Raw genomic sequence first — 24,980 nt, forward strand, 5'->3', positions numbered from 1 at the left:
CCTACAATTATTGCTATACTTCTGAGAATTAAATATTAGTATTTTTGAGATGTCTATAGAAGTATTTTTTCTTTTAGATACTATTGTGTCATTGTTTAGAAAGAAATAGACATTACAATGGGATTGGTTTGGCAAAAGGTTGGCTGTATTTCTTTATTAATGTATACATAATTATGATATCATTGGCCACATTAAACTTACCGTACAACCTCCTTGTTGTACTAACAGTCACTAAGTACAGTGACTGTATTTAGTGTACAGTTACTAAGTCATGTCTGACTCTTTGCAATACCATGGACAGCAGCACGCCAGACTTCCCTGTTCTTCACTGTCTCTAAGAGTTTGCTCAAACACATGTCCATTGAATCAGTGATGCCATCCAATCATCTCATCCTTTGTCACCCCCTTTTCTTCCTCCCCTCAATCTTTCCCAGCATCAGGATCTTTTCTAATGAGTCAGTTCTTTGCATTAGGTGGCCAAAGTACTGGAGCTTCAGCATCAGTCCTTCCAATGAATAGTCACAGTTGATTTCCTTCAGGATTGACTGGTTTGATTTCCTTGCAGCCCAAGGGACTCTCAAGAGTCTCTCCAGCACCACAATTTGAAAGCATCAATTCTTCGGTGCTCAAGACTTCTTTATGGTCCAGCTTTCCTATAGTACAACTACCTTGTAGGTTTAAAACTCAGAAAACGCAAAGTTGCCAACATATCAGCTGAAATATTATTTTAAGGACTAAGTAATTTAGATAAGTTTACAACAGTCTTATTTTCTATGGAAGTATATTCAAATGATTAAGTACAGGTAGCTCAATACTCTGTAGTGACCTACCTGTATGGGAAAAGAATCTAAAGAGTGGATATATGTATAACTGATTTGCTTTGCTGTGTAGCAGAAACTAACACAACATTGTAAATCAACTATACCTAATTAAATAAAATTAATTTTAAGAAATGATAAAGTACATATTCTCTCAAGGAGGATGAAGAACTTAAGTAACTAAATAGCAATTGCTTATTGTTCAAAGCAACTGTAGCAACTGTAGTTTGCAAGCAGTAGGGCTTTCGCATGAGGGCATTTTTCAGTGGCTAGATAGAATTCCCTTAATTCCCAGGGTGTTCTTGTTTCTTAGCCATTTTTATGGAAATATTTCTGAATTATATGTCACTTTTCCCTGACTTCTCAAAATTGGTCATGCAGCTGAATGAACCAAAGGGCATAAGAAGCCACTATATCAACGTGACATACTTCTTAAGGCTTACATTTTGCTGCAGGATTTAAGGGGAAGTTGCACACAGACAGTGGAACCATAGCTTTGAATTAATATCACATGTATATTTGGATCAGAATGCAAAGCTCATATAAATGTTTAAAGTAAAATATGAAACTTCAAAGAAATTTCAGGTTTATGGAGGCTGGTCACAGGTTAGGAGATTATGTCCCTCTTATAAAAGGCACTTCAGGGAGAAGCAGTATAACTCTATGTAGTTAATAATGTTTAACATTTTTATGGAGAGGGCCCTTGGGGTTATTCCACTTGCGAGGCTGTTTGCACTTCTTTAAAGTAGACCCTATTGGCAGTTTTATTGACTACCTCCCTGTCAAACCTCAAAGAGATGTTAGCTCTTAATCCAGTCAATAGTCCTCCATATGTAACTTTCTAACCATTTTCCTCCTCTTCATTGCTCATAATTTGTAGTATCTAAAAAATTTACAGAAGCTATTAGTGAAATGTAAATAAGAATAATAATGTAAAATATTAAACCTCAGTTTACATACAAATGTAATATCCATATTCTCAGTAAGAGAGCAAGGTGCTTATTTCTTGTTACTGTTCCTAGAGGGAGAAATGCAGAATTTTTCCACTGAGATGACTTTTCTTTCTTTGATTGGTTTTTGTTTTTTAGAAGACTTGTAGAGCAGTTTTAGGTTCACAGACAAATTGAGGGGGATGTACACAGATTTCTCATGTTCCCCCTGCCTCTCCACACATGGGTAGCCTTCCCCTATTATCAACACCCCCCACCAGACTCATACATTTGTCATAATTGATGAACCTACATTGGCACATCATTACTGTCTAAAGTCCATAGTTTACAGTAGGGTCACTTGTGGTGCTGTATGTTCTGTAAGTTTGCGGAAATGTATAGTGTCAAGTATAGTACCATGCAGAGTTATTTTCACTGCCCTAAAAATCCTGTGTTCTGCCTATTCATCTGCCCATCGAACCCCCCAGCAACCATTGCTCTTTTTACTGTCTTAATAGCTTTGCCTTTTCCAAAATGTTATTATAGTTGGAATAATACCGTATGTAGCCTTCTCAGATTAGCTTCTTTCACTTGAACGTGAACTTGAATATGAAGTCGCTCAGTCATGTTCGACTCTTCACAACCTCATGGACTGTAGCCCACCAGGCTCCTCTGTCCATGAGGATACTCCAGGCAAAAATACTGGAGTGGGTTGCCATTTCCTTCTCCAGGGGATCTTCCCAACCCAGGGATTGAACCTGGGTCTCCCTCATTGCAGGCAGACTCTTTACTCTCTGTGCCACCAGGGAAGCTCTTTCACTTAGTACTATGCATTTAAATTTCCACTATGTCCTTTCCTAGCTCAACGTGGCTCATTTCTTTTTGCACTAATAATATTCCATTATTTGGTTGTACCACAGTTTGTTTATTATCCATACACCTACTGAAGGACATCTTGGTTGCTTACAAGTTTTGGCAATTATGAATAAAACAATTATAAACATCTATATGCAGTTTTTTGAGTGAACATAAGTTTTCAGCCCCTTTGGGTAAATATCAAGGAGCATGATTGCTACATTGCATGTTAAGAGTATGTTCAGTTTTGTAAGAAACCACCAAACTCTTCCAAAGAAGACTAAGAATTTTTGTTTTTACCACCTCCTCATCAGCATTTGACGTTGTCAGTGGTTTGGATTTCACAGTGATATCTCATTGTTGTTCTAATTTACATTTCCCTGATGACATATGATGTGTAGCATCTTCTCATATAGTGATTTTTCCATCTGTATTATCTTTGGTGTGATATCTGATAAGGTCTTTGGCTCATTTGAAAAATCTGATTGTTAGTTTCTTATTGTTGAGTTTTAAGAGTTCTTTGTATATTTTAGATAACAGTCCTTTCTCAGGCGTATATTTTCCAAAGATTTTCTTCTAGTCTGTGGCTTTTTTTTTTATTTTCTTGATAGTTTCTTTCACAGAATAGAAATTTTTCATTTTAATGATGTCATGGATGGCAACTTTGGTGTTGTATCTAAAAAGTGATCATCAAAGTCATCTCATCTTTTAATATGGAACTTCTACCATATTATCTTCTGGGAGTTGCATAATTTTGCATTTTACATTTAGGTCTGTGTCCCATTTTGAGTTAATTTTTGTGAAAAAATAAGGTCTATGTCTAGAATTTTTTTGCATATGGCTGTCCTGTTCTTTCAGAGAAGGCAATGGCACCCCACTCCAGTACTCTTGCCTGGAAAATCCCATGGATGGAGGAGCCTGGTAGGCTGCAGTCCATGGAGTCACTAAGAGTCGGACACGACTGAGTGACTTCACTTTCACTTTTCCCTTTCACGCACTGGAGAAGGAAATGGCAACCCACTCCAGTATTCTTGCCTGGAGAATCCCAGGGACGGTGGAGCCTGGTGGCTGCCGTCTATGGGGTCGCACAGAGTTGGACACGACTGAAGCGACTTAGCAGCAGCAGCAGCAGCAGTCCTGTTCTTTAGCACCACTTGTTGAGAAGAGTATCTTTACTACATTGTGTTACCTTTGCTCTTATGTCAGAGATCAGTTGACTGTTTTTTGGAGGATCTATTTCTGTTCCATTAATGTATTTGTTCATTCTTCTGCCAATATCACAGAATCTTGATTAGTGTAGCTTTTTGGTGGGTCTTAAAGTCGAGTAGTGTTGGTCTTCCAACCTTGTCCTCCTTTGTTCTGTTGCCTATTCTGGGTCTTTTGTCTCTGTCTAAACTTCAGAATCAGTTTGAACATATCTAAAATATTACTTGCTGGGATTTTAAGTGGGATTGCATTCAATCTATAGACCAAGTTGGGAGCACTTTTCTTTTTCACTCCAAATTCCTCTCTAAATTCTTACATATTGAGACTTCTTAAAGTGCAACTGTGGATAAGCAGGATAAGCATGAAATGACTGTATCATTGCTATTATACCATGTTCCTCATGTAAGCATTTGTTATCTAAAAAGGAACAATGGTATAGTACTCCAAAATAGACAACACAAATCATTTGGATGTCTGTCTGAGCATTTTCAATATACCCTTTTAATATCTTAGCAATTCACCCAATTAAAATCAAGACCATCCCATTATTGAAACATATTAGGCATTTGGTAATTACTTACATATTAAATTAAACATCACAAATGACACCTGTGTATATGTGTGTATAAGTATTTCTGTAATGGGTATCTTCTGAATCATATACTGCATGAGCTATTAAAATATTGATTTTGTTATGTTCAAAAATGACTATGAGTAAAGAATAACCAAAGGAATAGTTAGAATGAAAATGGAATATTTTATTTTAATTCTATTTTATTAGAATATTTTACTTAGGATATTATATTTTCTATGGTAAGTTTTATCAGTGTCCTTCATTAATTTTCACATATTTAAAGAAATGTTGTTCTTTTAATCATCCTTATAATACTTGTATCTACCTTGTTCAGACATGAAAATTCATTAAGTAAAAATCTTCTTAGAAATACTATATATTTGACTTTGATTATCGCTGGGATTGTCAGAACTCTCATCTTATTAGTGATTGGAGAGGTTTTCTCTTATCCCGTTTTTAATAATAGCCTGGCAGGGTTTGAAGTTTCTTACCAGATGTTTTGCTATTTCCATAATAATGGATCTTATTAATAAGGCTTTTACAAAATCTCTCTTTAAAAGGTGTGGATAAAGTGAAGAGTGACTAAAACACAATGCGTCTTCGATTATTTTTGGTAATTGCTAAGCATGCTGAGATGAGCTTTTGACTACTTTACTTCTTGGGCCTTTTCTCTCAGGATTTTCTGTTAATGCAAATTCAGATTTCTCTATTTTTTGTGATAGTTATTCACCTCCTATTCTAAGTGCTAAAGAATTATGTAAATTTTGTCAGAAAAATAAAGAAGAACATTTTATCATTTTATGAAGCAAAGGGTTTGGAGAAATTGGGGAGCATGTAGACACATAAAAGAATCAAATGTGGTCTTTAAATTTCTAGAGCAGCAGGACTCCAGTTTGTTAAAGGCAGCTCGTCAACAACCAGCATTAAAGAACTTAAGAGAAATTGTTAGTTAGACAAATAGGCTGGTGTGATGATAATATCCCAAAGAAAGGGATACCTGGTGTGCTTCAGTCCATGGGGTCGCACGCGCTCAGACACAACTGAGTGACTGAACTGAACTGATGATAATACAGGCAGGAATCAAGGTACCCAGCTTTTGTACTTTAAAAGGAGTGGAAATGGGGGCGGGGGGGGGAAGAGCATATATTCTGAAGTTCTGAAAACAAGGGTTGTTCTTGTTCAGTCACTCAGCTGTGTCTGACTCTTTGTAACCCCATGGACTGCAGCACACCAGGCTTCCTTGTCCTTCACCATCTCCTGGAGCTTGCTCAAGCTCGTGTCCATTGAGTCAGTGGTGCCATCCAACCATTTTGTCCTCTGTTGTCCTCTTCTCCTCCTGCCTTCAATCTTTCACAGCATCAGGGTCTTTCTAATGAGTAGACTCTTTGTCTCAGGTAGCCAAAGAATTGGAGCTTCAGCATCAGTCCTTCCAATGAATATTTAGGACTGATTTCCTTTAGGATGGACTGGTTTGATCTCCTTGCAATCCAAGGGACTCTCCAGAGTCTCCTCCCACACCACAGTTCAAAACATCAATTCTTTGGCATTCAGCCTTCCTTATGGTCCAGCTCTCACATCCATACACGACTACTGGAAAAACCATAGCTTTGACTATACAGACCTTTGTTGACAAAGTAATGTGCTGTCTAGGTTTGTCATAGCTTTTCTTCCAAGGAGCAAGTGTCTTAATTTCATGGCTGCAGTCACCATCTGCAATGATTTTGGAGCCCACCAAAATAAAGTTTCTCACTGTTTCCATTGTTTCCCCATTTACTTGCCATGACGTGATGGGGTTGGATGCCATGATCCTCATTTTTTGACTGTTGAGTTTTAAGCCAACTTTTTCACTCTCCTCTTTCACCGCCTTCAGGAGGCTCTTTAGTTACTCTTCGCTTTCTGATATAAGGATGGTGTCATCTGCATTTCTGAGTTTATTGATATTTCTGTCTGTAATCTTGATCTAGCTTGTGCTTCATCCAGCCCAGCATTTCATGTGATATACTCTGCATATTAAGGTAGATAAGCAGGGTGACAATATATAGCCTTGATGTACTCCTTTTGCAATTTGGAACCAGTCTGGTTCTAACTGTTGCTTCTTGACCTGCATACAGGTTTTTCAGGAGGCAGGTGCGATGGTCTGGGATTCCCACGTCTTAAAGAATTTTCCACAATTTGTTGTGATCCACACAGTCAAAGGCTTTAGCATAGTCCGTGAAGCTGAAGGAGATATTCTTCTGGAATTCTCTTGTTTTTTCTATGATCCAACAGATGTTGGCAATTTGATCTCTGGTTCTTCTGCCTTTTCTAAATCCAGCTTGAAAATCTGAAGGTCTCAGTTCATGTACTATTGAAGCCTAGCTTGGAGATTTTTGATCATTACTTTGCTAGCATGTGAGTTGAGTGCAATTTTATGGTAAATTTAACATTCTTTGGCACTGCCTTTCTTTGGGGTTGGAATGAAAACTGTCCTTTTCCAGTCCTGTGCCCACTGCCGAGTTTTCCAAATTTGCTGGCATATTGAGTGCAGCACTTTCAAAGCATCATCTTTTATGATTTGAAATAGCTCCAGAAAAATTTGAAAATAACTAAAATCAATATAAAGGGATGGATGGAATCATTCAAATCAGCTATCCTATAACTTTAAAGAATGATTCCATCCTTCATAGTTCTTACAGTTACTTCTATATAAATGATTTTCTTTATACTGTGAAATAAATTCTGTACAGTTAATTCTGTGTCCACATCCTACTTTCTACTTCCTGTACTTTCCTAGTTAATCTTTTCTAGCTTTCCATTTACTTGTTCTAACCTAATACAGTGGACAGAAGGAGTTGGAGTGACTAAAAAGGATTTCATGTAAGGCTATGGCAAAAAGGATATGATCCTTTTAAGAAACCCTTGATTAGTATGCCTTTTTATTACACTAATTAATTTTATTTATTCATTAGAAGATTAAAACCAGAAGTGCAGTAGTAAAGTTTCTTCTTTAAAAATAAAACTTCTGCTATTAAAAAATTTAAAAGACAAAATAAGAAAAAAATTTTCACTACTGTTAAAACAGATTAGAGGTTCACTATCGTAATATATAAAGAGCTCTTTTAAATCACTGAGGGGTAAATAAAAGAATATGATAGATAATGGGCAAAGAATATAGCATGAGCGGGCTTGTGAAACATTGTATAAGACTTCTTTTTAGACTTTCAAAGAGGAAGGGAAAAATATAATTTATTGCCATTTAATGTAACCATCTACTAAAAATGTTTACAAATATTCATAGTTAGCATTTGAATTTTCCCAGCAATAAAAGTTAATACAAAGTTTCCCTATTCTAGTTTCAGAATTGTTCATAGAGACAACAAAAAGGCTTCAGCAAAGAAAAAGGCATTATTATCTAAAGGCCACTATTAGACTATATTCTCTTACATGGGAATTTTACTGTGATTTAGGAGAACTCTGGAAAATGAATAAGTTATGATAAATTTAGACCACATAATCAAAAAAAATAAAAAAATTTGTTTCATCACTACTGATATTTCCTCCATTAAATCCTTATGACTAAGCCAACTTACAGATACTATAATGCTTCAAAATAAATTAGTCTTTCAGGAGGACAGTATAAAATCACTTTCAGAGTGTAGTATGAACTATTGTTAAGATGTGCTTCACATTACTTTCACAGAACTGTGCAGAGGGTGCTTGTCTGGAGGTGTATAGATGTTCAGGATTACTGCTGCACCACACACCTTGGTTTGGATGTCTGTCCGAGGATTTTGAGTAGTCTTTTAATATCTTAACAATTCACCCAATTCAAATCAAGTCCATCCCATTACTTAAACATACTAGGAATTTCAGTTCAGTTCAGTCGCTCAGTCGAGTCTGACTCTTTGCGACCCCATGAACCACAGCACAACAGGCCTCCCTGTCCATCACAAACTCCTGGAGTCCACCAAAACCTATGTCCATTGAATCGGTGAAGCCATCCAACCATCTCATCCTCTGTCGTCCCCTTCTTCTCCTGCCCTCAGTCTTTCCCAGCATCAGAGTCTTTTCAAATGAGTTAGCTCTTCACATCAGGTGGCCAAAGTATTGGAGTTTCAGCTTCAACGTCAGTCCTTCCAATGAACACCCAGGACTGATCTCCTTTAGGATGGACTGGGTGGATCTCCTTGCAGTCCAAGGGACTCTCAGGAGTCTTCTCCAACACCACAGTTCAAAATCATCAATTCTTCGGCGCTCAGCTTTCTTTATAGTCCAACTCTCACATTCATACATGACTACTGGAAAAACCATAGCCCCGACTAGATGGACCTTTGTTGACAAAGCAATGTGTCTGCTTTTTAATATGCTGTTGAGGTTGGTCTTAACTTTCCTTCCAAGGAGTAAGCGTCTTTTAATTTCATGGCTGCAGTCTCCATCTGCAGTTATTTTGGAGCCCCCCAAAATAAAGTCAGCCACTGTTTCCACTGTTTCCCCATCTATTAGCCATGAAGTGATGGGACCGGATGCCATGATCTTAGTTTTCTGAATGTTGAGCTTTAAGCCAACTTTTTCACTCTCCTCTTTCACTTTCATCAACAGGCTCTTTAGTTCTTCTTCACTTTCTGCCATAAGGGTGGTGTCATCTGCATATCTGAGGTTATTGATGTTTCTCCCAACAATCTTGATTCCAGCTTGTGCTTCCTCCAGCCCAGCGTTTCTCATGATGTACTCTGTATATAAGCTGAATAAGCAGGGTGACAATATGCAGGTTTGATGTACTCCTTTCCCTATTTGGAACCAGTCTGTTGTTCCATGTCCAGTTCTAACTGTTGCTTCCTGAGCTGCATACAGGTTTCTCAAGAGGCAGGTCAGGTGATCTGGTATTCCCATCTCTTTCAGAATTTTCCACAGTTTATTGTGACCCACACAAAGGCTTTGGCATAGTCATTAAAGCAGAAATAGATGTTTTTCTGGAACTCTCGTGCTTTTTTGATGATCCAGAGGATGTTGGCAATTTGATCTCTGGTTCCTCTGCCTTTTCAAAAACCAGCTTGAACATCTGGAAGTTCACGGTTCACATATTGCTGAAGCCTGGCTTGGAGAATTTTGAGCATTACTTTACCAGCGTGTAAGATGAGTGCAATTCTGCGGTAGTTTGAGCATTCTTTGACATTGCCTTTCTTTGGGATTGGAATGAAAACTGACCTTTTCCAGTCCTGTGGCTACTGCTGAGTTTTCCAAATTTACTGACATATTGAGTGCAGCACTTTCACAGCATCATCTTTCAGGATTTGAAATAGCTCAACTGGAATCCCATCACCTGCACTAGCTTTGTTCATAGTGATGCTTCCTAAGGCCCACTTGACTTCACATTCCAAGATGGCTGCCTCTAGTTAAGTGTGAGTGATCACACCATTGTGGTTATCTGGGTCGTGAAGATCTTTTTTGTACAGTTCTGTGTATTCTTGCCACCTCTTCTTAATATCTTCTGCTTCTGTTAGGTCCATACCATTTCTGTCCTTTATTGAGCCCATCTTTGCATGAAATCTTCCCTTGGTATCTCTGATTTTCTTGAAGAGACCTCTATTCTTTCCCATTCTGTTGTTTTCCTGTATTTCTTTGCATTGATTACTGAGGAAGGCTTTCTTATCTCTCCTTGCTATTCTTTGGAATTCTGCATTCCATGGGTACGTCTTTCCTTTTCTCCTTTGCTTTTCACTTCTCTTCTTTTCACAGCTATTTGTAAGGCCTCCTCAGGCAGCTGTTTTGCTTTTTTGCATTTCTTTTTCTTGGGGATTTGGTATTGCTTAAATGTTAGAGTAGTAATTAAAGCAGAAGTCAAGTTCTAATGGTGACAGTGGGCCATTGACTCTTGTCAGAATTCTCCTTCCTGTTTCAGGTAATTAAGGAAGCAGGCAGATAGTTGTGGAGGAAAAGTGCATGGTGGAGCATAGATAGTCTTTGTAGTGAATGCACCTTGTTGTTGTTCACTTGCTAAGTCATGTCCGACTCTTTGTGACCCCATGGACTGCAGCACACCAGGCTTCCCTGTCCTTCACTCTCTCCTGGAGTTTGCTCAGTGTCCACTGATGTCTGTTGAGTTGACAATGCCATTCAGCCGTCTCGTATTCTGTCACCCCCTTCTCCTGTGAATGGACCTAGCATTGAAAAATTTCTCTGCAAGTAACTGAAACAATGACATGCTCTGTACTCTGTGTTTGTATATATGTAAAACTTATATAAGATAACTTTGTTTCTTGAATCTTTTTTTGTAAAGTATAATAACCAGATCAATTTTGCTAGTTCTCAAATAATGTAATTTATCCTTAATGGGAATTGGGTAGAATTAGATGTCTGGTGACCTCTCCTGATCTGAGTTGCTGCGTACTGTGATGCTTGTAGTTTGACATCAGGATTTTTTTCTGTTGTATGATCATTTTTGGATTGGTTTTACTCTGTCACGTTCAAATACATGACCATCTGAGGCTCCATGGCTTTTGGGGTAAAACTGTTGTTTTACTAATAAGAGTGACTGGCTGCATTCAAATCAGGTTATGACTCTAGAGTTTCTACTTTTTCGCCTTCAATTAAGTAACAGTTGAATGTTTTTACCTTATCGCAAGGTAAGAGATAGAAAAAAAGAACCATGAAATGAATAAAAAGAAAATGTTCTTAAGATTTACATGTGAAAGTACATCGACATTTATTGACCTATTTTTCAGTTATTTGGCAGGGAGTAGAGAGGCAGAGAATTGATAGGTTAGTGATGTCATGACAATATTCAGGTATACCTGAAGTATAGTCTGGAAGCTTTTGCTTAGACATGCTTATTTTTAAAAAGCAAGTCCCGACTCCTTTGATGTGGGCTTCACATGGTAACTTTCTTGCAAAGAGTGCAGTAAGGGAAAGGGTAGAAAAAGTAATTTGTAGTGTAGAAACCCTGACAGTCAATGCCTCAACGAGGTAGTCAAGGTCAGCATCAATAGCTGTGAAATCACATTGATAGTGTAGATCCTTGATGTGATGTGATTAAAGTGTTAGTCGATCAACATGACCTTCCTTCCAGAAACCCATAAGGCTAGTCTAGTCATGAGAAAAAAGTCAGACAAACCCCAGTTTTAGTAAATTAGAAAAGAAAACCTTCCATGATGTAACTTAGTGTGGATGTGAACACAAATTTATTATCTCATCTCAGTTAAGGACATTTCTCACTGTTGCTAGAGTTGAAATTAAATTGACAGTTGACATTAACTACTCTTGTAAAGGTGAGTCATGTTAGGGGGAAAATGGCTTAAATACAAGCTTCAAATTCTTCATAAATACTCAAACGAGGAAACAGATGAATATCAAAGCATGTTAGATTAATGTTAAGTATCAAGCATAAGCCTAGATCTCCAAATAAATAGGTAGTAGCTTAGCCTTGAAAAGAATACTGCCTGGTATTTCAGAATAGAATATTGTTTATCTCATTAATTAGGATAACTTTTATATCAAATATGGAAATCAGGGTATGTCTGACGTATACACGTACACACACTCTTTCGAAATAGAAAGGGTTACATGAAAGTGAAGTTGCTCAGTTGTGTCTGACTCTTGGTGACCCCATGGATTGTAGCCTACCAGGCTCCTCTGTCCATGGGATTTTCCAGGCAAGAATACTGGAGTGAGTTGCCATTTCCTTCTCCAGGAGATCTTCCCAACCTAGGGATTGAACTGGGTCTCCCACATTGTAGGTAGACGCTTTACTGTCTGAGCCACCAGGGAAGTATACATACATACATACAAATCAGAAGGATTACATACATACATACAAATCAGAGTACTTACTGATGGCTTTTTGGTGCTCTTTTATCTACCAAATAACATGTTCAGTTCAGTTCAGTCGCTCAGTCGTGTCCGACTCTTTGCGACCCCATGAATCGCAGCACACCAGGCCTCCCTGTCCATCACCAACTCCAAGAGTTTACCCAAACTCACGACCATCGAGTCAGTGATGCCATCCAACCATCTCATCCTCTGTCGTCCCCTTCTCCTCCTACCCCCAATCCTTCCCAGCATTAGGGTCTTTTCCAATGAGTCAACTCTTAGCATGAGGTGGCCATAGTATTGGAGTTTCAGCTTCAACATCAGTCCTTCCAATCAACACCCAGGACTGATCTCCTTTAGGATGGATTGGTTGGATCTCCTTGCAGTCCAGAGGACTCTCAAGAGTCTTCTCCAACACCACAGTTCAAAAGCATCAATTCTTCGGCACTCAGCTTTCTTCACCGTCCAACTCGCACATCCATACATGACTACTGGAAAAACCATAGCCTTGACTAGATGGACCTTTGTTGGCAAAGCAATGTGTCTGCTTTTCAATATGCTGTCGAGGTTGGTCATAACTTTCCTTCCAAGGAGTAAGCGTCTTTTAATTTCATGGCTGCAATCACCATCAGCAGTGATTTTGGAGCCCCAAAAGTAAAGTCTGACACTGTTTCCACTGTTTCCCATCTATTTCCCATGAAGTGATGGCACCAGATCCCATGACCTTGGTTTTCTGAATGTTGAGCTTTAAGCCAACTTTTTCACTCTCCTCTTTCACTTTCATCAAGAGGCTCTTTAGTTCTTCTTCACTTTCTGCCATAAGGGTGGTGTCATCTGCATATCTGAGGTTATTGATATTTCTCCTGGCAATCTTGATTCCAGCTTGTGTTGCTTCCAGCCCAGCGTTTCTCATGATGTACTCTGCATATAAGTTAAATAAGCAGGGTGACAATATACAGCCTTGACGTACTCCTTTTCCTATTTGGAACCAGTCTGTTGTTCCATGTCCAGTTCTAACTGTTGCTTCCTGACCTGCATACAGGTTTCTCGAGAGACAGGTCAGATGGTCTGGTATTCCCATCTCTTTCAGAATTTTCCACAGTTTATTGTGATCCACACAGTCAAAGGCTTTGGCATAGTCAATAAAGCAGAAATAGATGTTTTTCTGGAACTCTCGTGCTTTTTCAGTGATCCAGAGGATGTTGGCAATTTGATCTCTGGTTCCTCTGCCTTTTCAAAAACCAGCTTGAACATCTGGAAGTTCACAGTTCACGTATTGCTGAAGCCTAGCTTAGAGAATTTTGAGCATTACTTTACTAGTGTGTGAGATGAGTGCAATTGTGCGGTAGTTTGAGCATTCTTTGACATTGCCTTTCTTTGGGATTGGAAATAACATGGAAACCCTATAATAGTATAGAAATCTATCAGTGTTTTAGAAGTACAGATTTTCCGAGGTTTAATTGTTTTTAAAGAAGAACATTTTACTTGAGGATTTAATTTCCATGTGAAGACCTAGGGGGAAATATTTGGTCTTAAAGCTGTTTATTTTAAATATACAACTTAAAAAAAAACACCCTGTTTGACTTTATTCATTAAAGTAGATTATACATTAGATATTATACATATTTTATGTGGAACAGAATGATTTGTACTCTAAACCAAACACCTAAGAAAATTCTATAACATAGATAACCAAGAGCAATGTGCATCACTGCCTTGTGTGTTTCTGGAGACAGGTTTCTAGAAGAAGGCCTGCATTTGATTGTCTTTAAACTGCACTTCTGCTTTTTTCCTAGACCCTTTGTGCAATATGTAGGAGAAACTAATCTGTTTATTCTTTACATAATACTGTCCTTGAGGGAACAATGTGTGCTCTTTCCATCTATTAATCAGAGTAAACTAAGTGAGTTTATTTTAACAGATGTTCAATGGCAGATACATTCTGAAAACCAAATATCTTAAGAGCTGAAAGGTACACACTTCACACATCACATAAGCAGCATCATTCTCTTTTTATATTCTAGTGCACTGACAGGCAGAATTCCCCAGTCACATCACCCGGATCCTCTCCCCTGGCACAGAGAAGAAAGCCACACCCAGACCCTCTCCAGATCCCACATCTAAGCCTCCCACCAGTGCCTCCTCGCCTGGACCTAATTCAGAAAGGCATAGTTCGGTCTCCCTGTGGCAGCCCAACTGGTTCACCAAAGGTAAATCAATATTACTAGAAACACAGATAATAGTTTTATGTGATGATTATTGATTGCTCAGGTTTTTAAATCTCCATTAATCATATTTCTTATGCTCTCGTTTATGAGCTACTTTGTCGGGTCTCTCATTTTGTGTATAGCAAATCCACTATCATATTCCTTGCGTTTATTACTGTAAGAGTTGCATAATTATTCAAAGAGAGCTCATGTCTGTAACAGCCCCCTGATTTGCTAAAATAAACAGTAGAGTAAGTATAGTTATTCTGTAAAATGGATTTAAAAGGTCATTATATATATTAAAATAAATTGCATGTTCTTATTAAATGATATTTTGTACTCATTTTCATAGTGTCTTGACAAGAAAAATGTTATGGAAGTGTATTTGCATAAGGGCTTAAGATGTGATAAATTATCACCCATGTTTCAAGGTGACTCAGAAGAGGGAATTATATGTACCTTTTATATATGAAGGAATTAATTACAAAGAATTACAGTATTTGCAAAGTAATTATATTACTCTTTAATACTAAAGACATAATTCTATCTGTACATTTAAGTGGAAACACAGTGTTTTAGTAGTACTGGATTTTTCTACATTACAATTAAGATGGTTTTAAGATCATATTAAGTCTTTTTAGGATGTTATTTAGTCAGAACTACGTAAACACAACACATTCCTTTTTTTCTGCAATATTTTCTAACAATAAAAGCACAAATCATTTATCAGATGAACTGTGTAAATGAAAATAAAGCCTGTGAAAGTCGCATAGATCAGTTTAGCAGCTTATACCTTTATATTTCCATATAAGAATCAAACTGTTTTTTTTTCCAAGGATCAATGCAATTCAAGTAAGGTCTATAAGTAACGCTGCTCTATTATTTGTGATTTTTCATTCTTCTGGTGTGTGTGTGTATGCTCAGTCATGTCCGACTCCTTGCAGCCCCACGAGCTATAGCCTGCCCAGGCTCCTCTGTCCATGGAATTTTCCAGGCAGGAATACTGGAGTAGGTTACCATTTCCTTCTCCAGGAGATCTTCCCCACCCAGGGATCAAACCCCTGTGTCCTGTGTCTGCAGGTGGATTCTTTACCACTAGCGCCACCTAATGACTGATAAAGAACCAGAACACATCTTGCCCTTGTCAGTTGCTTTGTATTATAGAGGTGAAAACAAAAATAACAAAACCAACATTTTCTGTCTTTCAGAGATGTTGCAAATCAAGGTGCTCTTTTAAAAAGTAAAACAACTTCTTGATAGTTTCTGCTGTCTCTCTTAAATCATAGAAACGTGCAAATAAAATACTTAATGACTCATTATTTTAATGTCAACTGGTCAGAATCATCATATAATTTTGATGTTCTGCTGCTTTTTTCCTGTAGCCCTAATAATCATAAATTTTGAGTTTACATATTCAATTTTTACAAAGAAATCTTAATGAGATATATTTGAGTTTTTCATAATTTTTTAAACTTTCATTAATTGGTGATAAAAGAAACTCATTAAAAGAAGGCACAGGAATCTAATAAAGCTCTATTATGGCTCAGAAAACAAAAGCAATAATATATTAATCTGGAAGGTATTTCAGTGCATGGAACATCTTTTCTTTTTTCCTCTTGTGTTTCTTCAGTCTTCTCCTTGCATGGTGAGAAAACAAGATAAACCACTCCCAGCCCCACCACCGCCCTTAAGAGACCCTCCTCCCCCTCCACCCGAGAGACCTCCCCCAGTTCCCCCTGACAACAGACTGAGTCGTCACTTCCATCACGTGGAAAGTGTGCCTTCCAGAGATCAGCCCATGCCTCTTGAAGCCTGGTGCCCGCGGGATGTGCTGGGGACTAATCAGTCGGTGGGATGTCGCCTCCTTGGGGATGGCTCTCCGAAGCCTGGAATCACAGCGAGTTCCAATGCAAATGGAAGGCACAGTCGGATGGGCTCTGACCCAGTGCTTCTCCGGAAACACAGACGCAATGACTTGCCTTTAGAAGGAGCCAAGGTAAGAAATACACAAAGCAGAAGCTAAACAACCTGCTTATAATCTTCTGATAGGAAGTAGTATAAAAGGTTGGGCGGTGTTTTTTTGTGTCTAGTGTGACATTTCCCTGCAGGTCTTTAATTATCTGCAAGTTATAAATAATCAGAAGCTCATTAAAACTTGAACCTCGAAGAAGTCAGGAAGAAGAGTCTAAGTAATGATTTAATTGTCGTAGGAATATACTAGACAATTTGCCAGAAGTTTAGTATACCTTCTCTTATTTCATCTGCAGAATATTTTCCCATTAATAAATTGTCATGGGAGAATCAGCACTTTCTGAGAAAAAAGGAAAAAGTGTGGGAAAGTGTGTTAGTCACTCCATTGTGTCCGACTCTGTGACACCATAGACTGCAGCCTGCCAGGCTTCTCTGTCCATGGAATTCTCCAGGCAAGGGTACTGGAGTGGGTTGCCATTCCCTTCTCTGAGGAATCTTCCCAACCCAGGGCTGGAACCCGGGTCTCCTGCATTGCAGGCAAACTCTTTACCGTCTGAGCCACCAGGAAATCCCAACTCTTCTAGTTCCATCTAATTTGAAAAAAAAGTTGTATTATTATAGCATATCGTCAGTCAGTCATTGGAATTATTGTTGCCTAGGAGAGTACACCTTAGACAGGTAAATTGAACTTCTCACCTACATCAAAACACCAAGTTTTTTAGTTCATTGTTACAGAGCAAGCTCTTTCTCTATAATACTGAAAGAGACCCTCATACATAATGAGTTTTAACACGATATATATTACCACTGTCAGTTACATGTACAGGAAAGAATTTAAGCACACAGGAAACCAAAGAGGCAACAGCAGAAATCATTGAGTTTAGACCCCTCAGTGGGTCCTTGACAGAGCTCTGTCCTGTTATGTTTCGTGGTATTTGCTTCCATGATATTTTTGACTCTGTGATTAGATTGTCACCGTCTTCCTTCAGCTGCAGAAGGCTTTGCCTCTTTTGAAGATTGTAATGCTAAAGTGTTCCTATCTCTTTTGATCTTAAGTTATTTTAGGGAAGTAGACTGTTCCTTGGAGAAGGCAGTGGCACCCCACTCTAGTACTCTTGCCTGGAAAATTCCATGGACGGAGGAGCCTGGTAGGCGGCAGTCCATGGGGTTGCAAAGAGTCGGACACGACTGAGCGACTTCACTTTCACTTTTCACTTTCATGCATTGGAGAAGGAAATGGCAACCCACTCCAGTGTTCTTGCCTGGAGAATCCCAGGGACGGCGGAGCCTGGTGGGCTGCCGTCTATGGGGTCGCACAGAGTTGGACACGACTGAAGCGACTTAGCAGCAGCAGCAGCAGACTGTTCCTTCCAGATAATAGTTTGTAGTGAGTGAGTTAATCAAGAAACAAGTGTGAAAAATGGCTTATACTAAATTCCTGTGTGTATGTGCACATATGTGTGTGCATGCACATGTGTGAAGGAATACTTTGTATAATATTATTAGTTTTCCTAATAATTAAATATTAGAGTGGCCAGGATAGCAGGAGTCAAAACTATCTACTCTGGCACTCAAAGGGGAGGAGTGGTGACAGTTTGCAGAAAGTTTTTGTTAGTGCCTCCTGTTGGTATCTTCAGTCTTTCATCTATTATAAATATGAAAATCTGTAAAGGCTTTCTCCAAGGTCATGTAAAGGTGATGTAAATGGAAGAGATAGCACTTGTAAAAGCATTTTTATAGTGTTCTCTATAAATGGAGACTTTATCCTCAAAAGTATCTTTCTACAACCTAGAATCTTGGTAAGAATGACTTGTCTTTTTTTCCAGTGATTTTTTTTTCCCCCTTTACTCTATTGCTTTTCATTCATACATGGTCACACTTGTCTTCAGGAGAATGTTCAGACAAGCTCTGACATGAATAGTTATATCTTAGCAACATATTACAATTTGTTTCCTGAATGAACTTCAGAAATACTTAAAATATAATAATTATACTATCCAGTTCATTGAAGACCTCTTGTTTCAGGGTTTTTCTTAGATAATATGTTACATAATCTCAACACTAATATAATCTGCCCTTCTAAGCCCTAGAACATAGGCTATTAATTTTTCTATGAATGGTGGTGGTTTTTTAAATTAGAGTTAGAATTGCTTAGATTATAGGTAGGGAATTTTATTTTATTATATTAACTATAGGTATAATAGTGATTTCAGCTATAAAGATTTCTTTACATGTTTTCTCTGTGAACTTTCATGTCCTGGTCTTTGATACATGTTAATATCCCAGAGGACATTGATTAAATTGTAAACTTTCCCTCTTATTGAAAGCTGAATCTATTTAGTTCTATCTAAATAATCCTCATTAAAATTCTTTAGGGTCTCATCTCATATGTTGTTGTGTATTAGCATTGCAGTGCTTATATTCTCAAAGTTAATTATATGTTACAACTAGACTGAATATTTTAACCCAAATTAAACATCTAAGATTTCTCATTTCAGTCTGGTTGTTTGACTTTTAAGGCAGATTATAAAGAAGCAGCCATGAAATTAAAAGACTCTTACACCTTGGAAGGAAGGTTACGGCCAACCTAGATAGCATATTTAAAAGCAGAGACATTACTTTGCCAACAAAAGTCTGTCTAGTCAAGGCTATGGGTTTTCCAGTGGTCATGTGTGGTTGTGAGAGTTGGACGGTGAAGAAAGCTGAGCGCCGAAGAATTGATGCTTTTGAACTGTGGTGTTGGAGAAGACTCTTGAGAGTCCCTTGGACTGCAAGGAGATCCAATCAATCCATCCTAAAAGAGATCAATCCTGGGTGTTCATTGGAAGGTCTGATGTTGAAGCTGAAACTCCAATACTTTGGCCACCTCATGCGAAGGGTTGACCCTAATGCTGGGTAGGATTAGGGGCGGGAGGAGAAGGGGACGACAGAGGATGAGATGGTTGGATGGCATCACCGACTCGATGGACATGGGTTTGGGTAGACTCTGGGAGTTGGTGATGGACAGAGAGGCCTGGCGTGCTGCAATTCATGGGGTCGCAAAGAGTCGGACATGACTGAGCGACTGAACTGAACTGATAAAGAAGAATTTATATATAATGTATTAAATACCATAAAACAGAGCATGTCTGCCCTTAGTCTACTTTTTTATTATCTTTTGAAGGAAACATAGTTGCACTTTGGTAGACCACAGAGCATGTAACAACTGACATAAGGTAGAAAAAGCCTAATTCTTCTCATTTCACTGTTGGGAGATGTAAGAGTCTGACTTCAGCAGATGGAAGACTGAATCCATCTAGAATCCTGTAGTTTGTTTCTGCATGACCTTGGATTGGAGTTTGTCTCTCATCTTATGTCTTTGTAGTTCCTCAATCCAGACTGATTTAACTATTTAATATATATTTGTAAATACTTTCTACATGCAAGACTTTCCAAGTGATCAGGATAACCAGTTTCCCAGTGTTCTCTCTCCTTTCAAATTTAACTAAGTGTTTTTGTAGAAGATTATCTGTTCAACTGCTTTAGGCAGAAGTAAAAATGATAAGGCAAATCTGATAGCTGCATTTTAACAAAAAATCTGATCAACACAGATCAACCATGCTCTGGAATCAGGCCTGAATTTTACTTCCTGCTCTAGAACTGACTGGCTTTGTATGTACAAGCAACTTACTACATCCTTGCCCCGAATTCCACTTACTTCCCTTACTTTATGAAATGAACCAATAATAGTACCTCATTTCTAGGGGAATAGTTGTCTATTCCCTCCAGATATCTAAATCTCCATATCCCTTGATTCTGGAATAAAACCAAACTAGGTAGGGAGTTCATTTTCATTTACAATCATTCTTACTTTTGTTTTTAATTTAAAACTGAGATTATCTGTTTCTCCCCATCCTCTCTCCTTTTATTCAACATAGTTCCTAATGAATACTCCGCAGGCACTCTATAACCGGTTGCTGAGTTATTACAGCGCTGAAACTGATGATGGAGGGAAAGAGTGTGCGTGCTGGAGCTGGCAGTGGGCAAGAGTCAGGCAGGAGAGGGCTTGGAGGATGAGGACGATCGTGGTACACTAACAGTACGAGAGGTTTTTTTTTAACGTACTGTTCCAGCACTGGCTTTCAGCCAAAAGTAGAATGTTCGTTTTTTTGTGTGTGTTTAAAATAGGATTTTTTACTCTTTTAGACAAGCAGTCATTATACATAGGTAGTCACAGTAAGAGGGAGACAAAGGAGAAGGGGATGGAGGAGGAGAATGATTTTGATTTAAGAAGACTCATATATTAATGAAAATGCTAAGTGTTACAATGTATTCTTACCCTGCATACATTGTGTGCAGTTTTTAAAAACATACTATCCTTGGAATAAAGGGTATAGAGACTTAGAAACTTGGAGGCTGATATATTATCTGCATATAACCCATCAGTGTCTCCAAACGTAAGAAAATATGTTTTTGTGTCAAATAGTAACAACTATCATTTAGACTTGTTTTATTAAAGGAAAGTCTCAAATATCATCTTCCCTTTTTAAAGGTAAGAAGACTTAGATGAGTACTAAAAATTTTAAATTAGGTGTACATATGGAACACCATAAAGGGAATTCATAAAACTGAACATTCTATAAATGCATTGAGGACTCGCTCCCCTTTGTCGAGTGTCCTCTGTCGGTGTGCCAGCCCCTGTCATCCGTTAGAACTATTTGCACTTTTTATTTGCATCTTCACTAGATAAATGGTGACGGCAGCAAGAATAAATTAAATGCTAATTGCTCTTTTTGCTAACTGTAGAGAACTCTAAGGGAAAAAAAGCCCTCTAATTCATAGTTAAAATGGAGTGTAAGAATTTTCTGTGACTTTCATTTACTCTCCATTCTCTCCTCCCTCCCACCTAGCATAATCAAGTTAGCTAAGGTGCTACTTTGCTTTTAATGTGAAACTTGCAAGCTAAGAGTTATCAGGTTGCTTTATTTTATTGGTATGAGATTTCTTTCCTATAGGACTGTTTCTATTCTCTCAAATTCCAGCCACATTATAAACCTGTTCCTTAATTCATATTATGGTGGGTAGATGTTTGTTTGTTATTGCTGGTTTGTTTGTTTTAATTCTCTGAGGTAAAAATATTTGCACTAAAATGTTTTAAGATATTGGGAACTTGAAATGTATCTGCTTACTTATAGATAGTGACACTGTATCCAACTTCTTTATTTGTTCCTCTTAAAAGATTAAGAATGCTACTGTTTCTTATGTGATTAAACACTATTTCTGACTTGTCATGTTACTTCAAGTGACATCATTCTAAAATGACCCTGTGCACAAGAATCTGTTGAAAATACTGCTAGATAAATACATGGAATGATTCCTCTTTTTGCTATTGTGGCTTTTGCTATTTTGGTAGAGAAGCACATGTTTATAAGAATGACCTTAAACTTATCTGTGAATCTCAAGTGTCATCTTTCAGGAAATATGTCCTCTGTGTACAGTATTTCAGTTTTAATCTAATGTTGTTGGAGGATAAATTATAGCAGCGTTTTCAGTTTTGTGCACGTGTGGGTTTACATGTGTGGGATGGGGAAAAGGAGGTTGTGTTTCAGATTTTGTATGTTAAAAAAGCTTTTTCTTAATTGTGCTAGCATTATCACAGTAGTGTTTTCCTTACATCTTGAGGGCCCCAAATGCTTTAACGTTAATTTTTTAGGCAATATCTGAGCCATAAGAAAACATTTCAAACTTCAAAGTTAGGATGAAAGGCATGTAGAAAAATATTAATTTTAATATTTACTAAAGTATTAATAAAATATTAATTTTGAGGCATGCAGAAAAATATTAATCTAGGGTAACCAATAGTTGATAATAAATTTTGTGATAACTCAGATTATACTTCTTCCACAAGTGTAAATTCCCCTTAATAAGTATTCTTACTCCTTCAACCTCTTTGAGTTAAATGAGTAGGATATTCAAGACACTGAGAAGAACACAAAACAAATCAAGCAGAGTCTAGTGAGGATGAGACAGATATACAGTTACCTAACAGATGAGGCATAGAAGAAGCATCTAGAAAATACAATGTGGGATCTCCAAGGGGGGAAAACATTCTAACTGAGATGCAGGGTAGAATAAGGACTAAAGAAAGCTTCATGCAAGAAAGTCACTGGTTATTGACATTAAAAGATCAGTGATAATGTTTGTGTAGACAGGACAGGAAGGATGTAAGTAGGAAAGTAAGCACAGTGCAGGAAGTCAATGTTGGACAGACTATAGTGCATACAGAGAGTGAGTACAGTAGGTCAAACTATGGCAGTAAAAAATAAAAGCAATTACAGAGTGTCTTATATTCTGTACTATGTTATTTTAAATTTGGTAGACAAAACACTGCTCTTAAAGCTTTTTTGGCACAGGAATGATAGGATCAGAATATTTTTGTTGTTGTTCAGTCGCTCAGTCGTGTCCGACTCTTTGTGACTCCATGGACTGCAATATACCAGGCTTCCCTCTCTTTCATTATCTCTCGGAGTTTGTTCAAATTCATGTCCATTGGGTCAACGATGTTATCTAACCATCTCATCCCTTGTCATCCCCTTCTCCTCCTGTCCTCAATCTTTTCCAGCATCAGGGTCTTTTCTAGTGAGTGGGCTCTTTGTATCAGGTGGCTAAAGTATTGGAGTTTCAGCTTCAGCATCGGTCCTTCCAAGGAATATTCAGGGTTGATTTCCTTTAGGATTGACTGGTTGGATCTCCTTGCAGTCCAAGGGACTCTCAAGAGTCTTCTCCAGCACCAGAGTCCAAAAGCATCAATTCTTCGGTACTCAGCTTTCTTTATAGTCGAACTCTCACATCTATACATGACTACTGGAAAAATCATAGCTTTGACTAGATGGACCTTTGTTGACAAAGTAGTGTCTCTGCTTTTTAATATGCTGTCTAGGTTGGTCATAACTTTTCTTCCAAGGAGCAAGCGTCTTTTAATTTCATGGCTGCAGTCACCATCTGCAATGATTTTGGAGCCCAAGAAAATAAAGTCTGTTACTGTTTCCTTTGTTTCCCCATCTATTTCCCATGAAGTGATGGGACCATATGCCATGATCTTCATTTTTTGAATGTTGAGTTTTAAGCCAACTTTTCCATTCTCCTCTTTCACTTTCATCAAGAGGTACTTTAGTTCCTCTTTGCTTTTTGCCATAAGGGTGGTGTCATTTGCACATCTGAGGTTATTGATATTTCTCCCGGCAATCTTGATTTCGGCTTGTGAGTCAACTGGCACGGCATTTTGCACTATGTACTCTGCATATCAGTTAAATAAGCACTGTGACAATATACAGCCTTGACATACTCCTTTCCCAATTTTGAACCAGTGTGTTGTTCATGTCTGGTTCTAAGGGTTGCTTCTTGACCTCCATACAGATTTCTCAAGAGGCAGGTCAGGTGGTCTGACAGTCCCATCTCTTCAAGAATTTTCCACAGTTTGTTATGATCCACAGAGTCAAAGGATTTAGTGTAGTCAATGAAGCAGAAAAAGAAAGTGAAGTCACTCAGTCGTGTCTGACTCTTTGCGACCCCATAGACTGCAGCCTACCAGGCTCCTCTGTCCATGGGATTTTCCAGGCAAGAGTACTGGAGTGGGGTGCCATTTCCTTCTCCAGAGGATCTTCCCAACCCAGGGATCGAACCCTGGTCTCCCGCATTGTAGGCAGACGCTTTACCGTCTGAGCCACCAAGGAATTCTTTTGCTTTTCCATGGTCCAGTGGATGTTGGCAATCTGATCTAATCCTCTGCCTTTTTCTAAATCTGGCTTGTACATCTGGCAGTTCTCAGTTCGTGTACTGTTGAAGCCTAACTTGAAAAGATTTTGAGCATTACCTTGCTAGCATGTGAAATGAATGCAAGTTTGTGGTAGTTTGAACATTTTTTGGCATTGCCCTTATTTGGGGTTGGAATGAAAACTGACCTTTTCCAGTCCTCTGGCCACGGCCGCGTTTTCTAAATTGGCTGGCATATTGAGTGCAGCACTTAAACAGCATCATCTTTTGGGATTTGAAATAGCGCAGCTGGAATTCTATCACTTCCACTACTTTGTTCGTAGTGTTACTTCCTAAGGCCCACTTGACTTCACACTCCGGGATGTCTGGCTCTAGGTGAGTGACCACACCATCATGGTTATCTGGGTCATTAGGAGCTTTTTTATATAGTTCTTCTGTGTATTCTTGCCACTTCTTCTTAATCTCTTCTGCTTCTGTTAGGTCCTTACTATTTCTGTCTTTTATTGGGCCGATCTTTGCATGAAATGTTCCCTTGGTGTCTCCAGTTTTCTTGAAGAGATCTCTAGTCTTTCCCATTCTATTGTTTTCCTCTATTTGCAGTGTTCACTTAATAAAGCTTTCTTATCTCTCCTTGCTGTTCCTTGGAAATCTGCAATCAGATGGGTATATCCTTCCCGTTCTCCTTTGCCCTTCACTTTTCTTCTTTTCTCAGCTATTGGTAAGGCCTCCTCAGACAATCATTTTGTCTTTTTGTATTTCTTTTTCTTGGGGATGGTTTTGGTCACCACCTCCTGTACAGTGTTACATACCTCCATCCATACTTCTTCAGGTACTCTATCAGATCTGACCTCTTGAATCTGTTCGTCACCTCCAAATAGAGGAG

The 24,980-nt window shown here is 38.3% G+C and overlaps 1 protein-coding gene across 14 annotated transcripts in view; it reads left to right on the forward strand.

Annotated features, from left to right (window-relative positions):
• The window catches only part of CBLB (Cbl proto-oncogene B), a 220,727-nt gene that overhangs the window by 148,905 nt on the left and 46,842 nt on the right, over window positions 1–24,980 (forward strand). For all 14 annotated transcript variants that reach the window (XM_081572340.1, XM_081572344.1, XM_081572349.1 and 11 more), the window contains 2 exons: window positions 14,192–14,377; window positions 16,005–16,370. In XM_081572340.1, the coding sequence (XP_081428466.1) occupies window positions 14,192–14,377; window positions 16,005–16,370 (552 nt within the window). The remainder of the gene's footprint in view (window positions 1–14,191; window positions 14,378–16,004; window positions 16,371–24,980) is intronic.

The sequence above is a fragment of the Giraffa tippelskirchi genome, chromosome 2 (genome assembly GCF_054371585.1).
Source record: "Giraffa tippelskirchi isolate mGirTip1 chromosome 2, T2T-mGirTip1v1.2.pri, whole genome shotgun sequence".
Taxonomy (NCBI): Eukaryota; Metazoa; Chordata; class Mammalia; order Artiodactyla; family Giraffidae; genus Giraffa; species Giraffa tippelskirchi.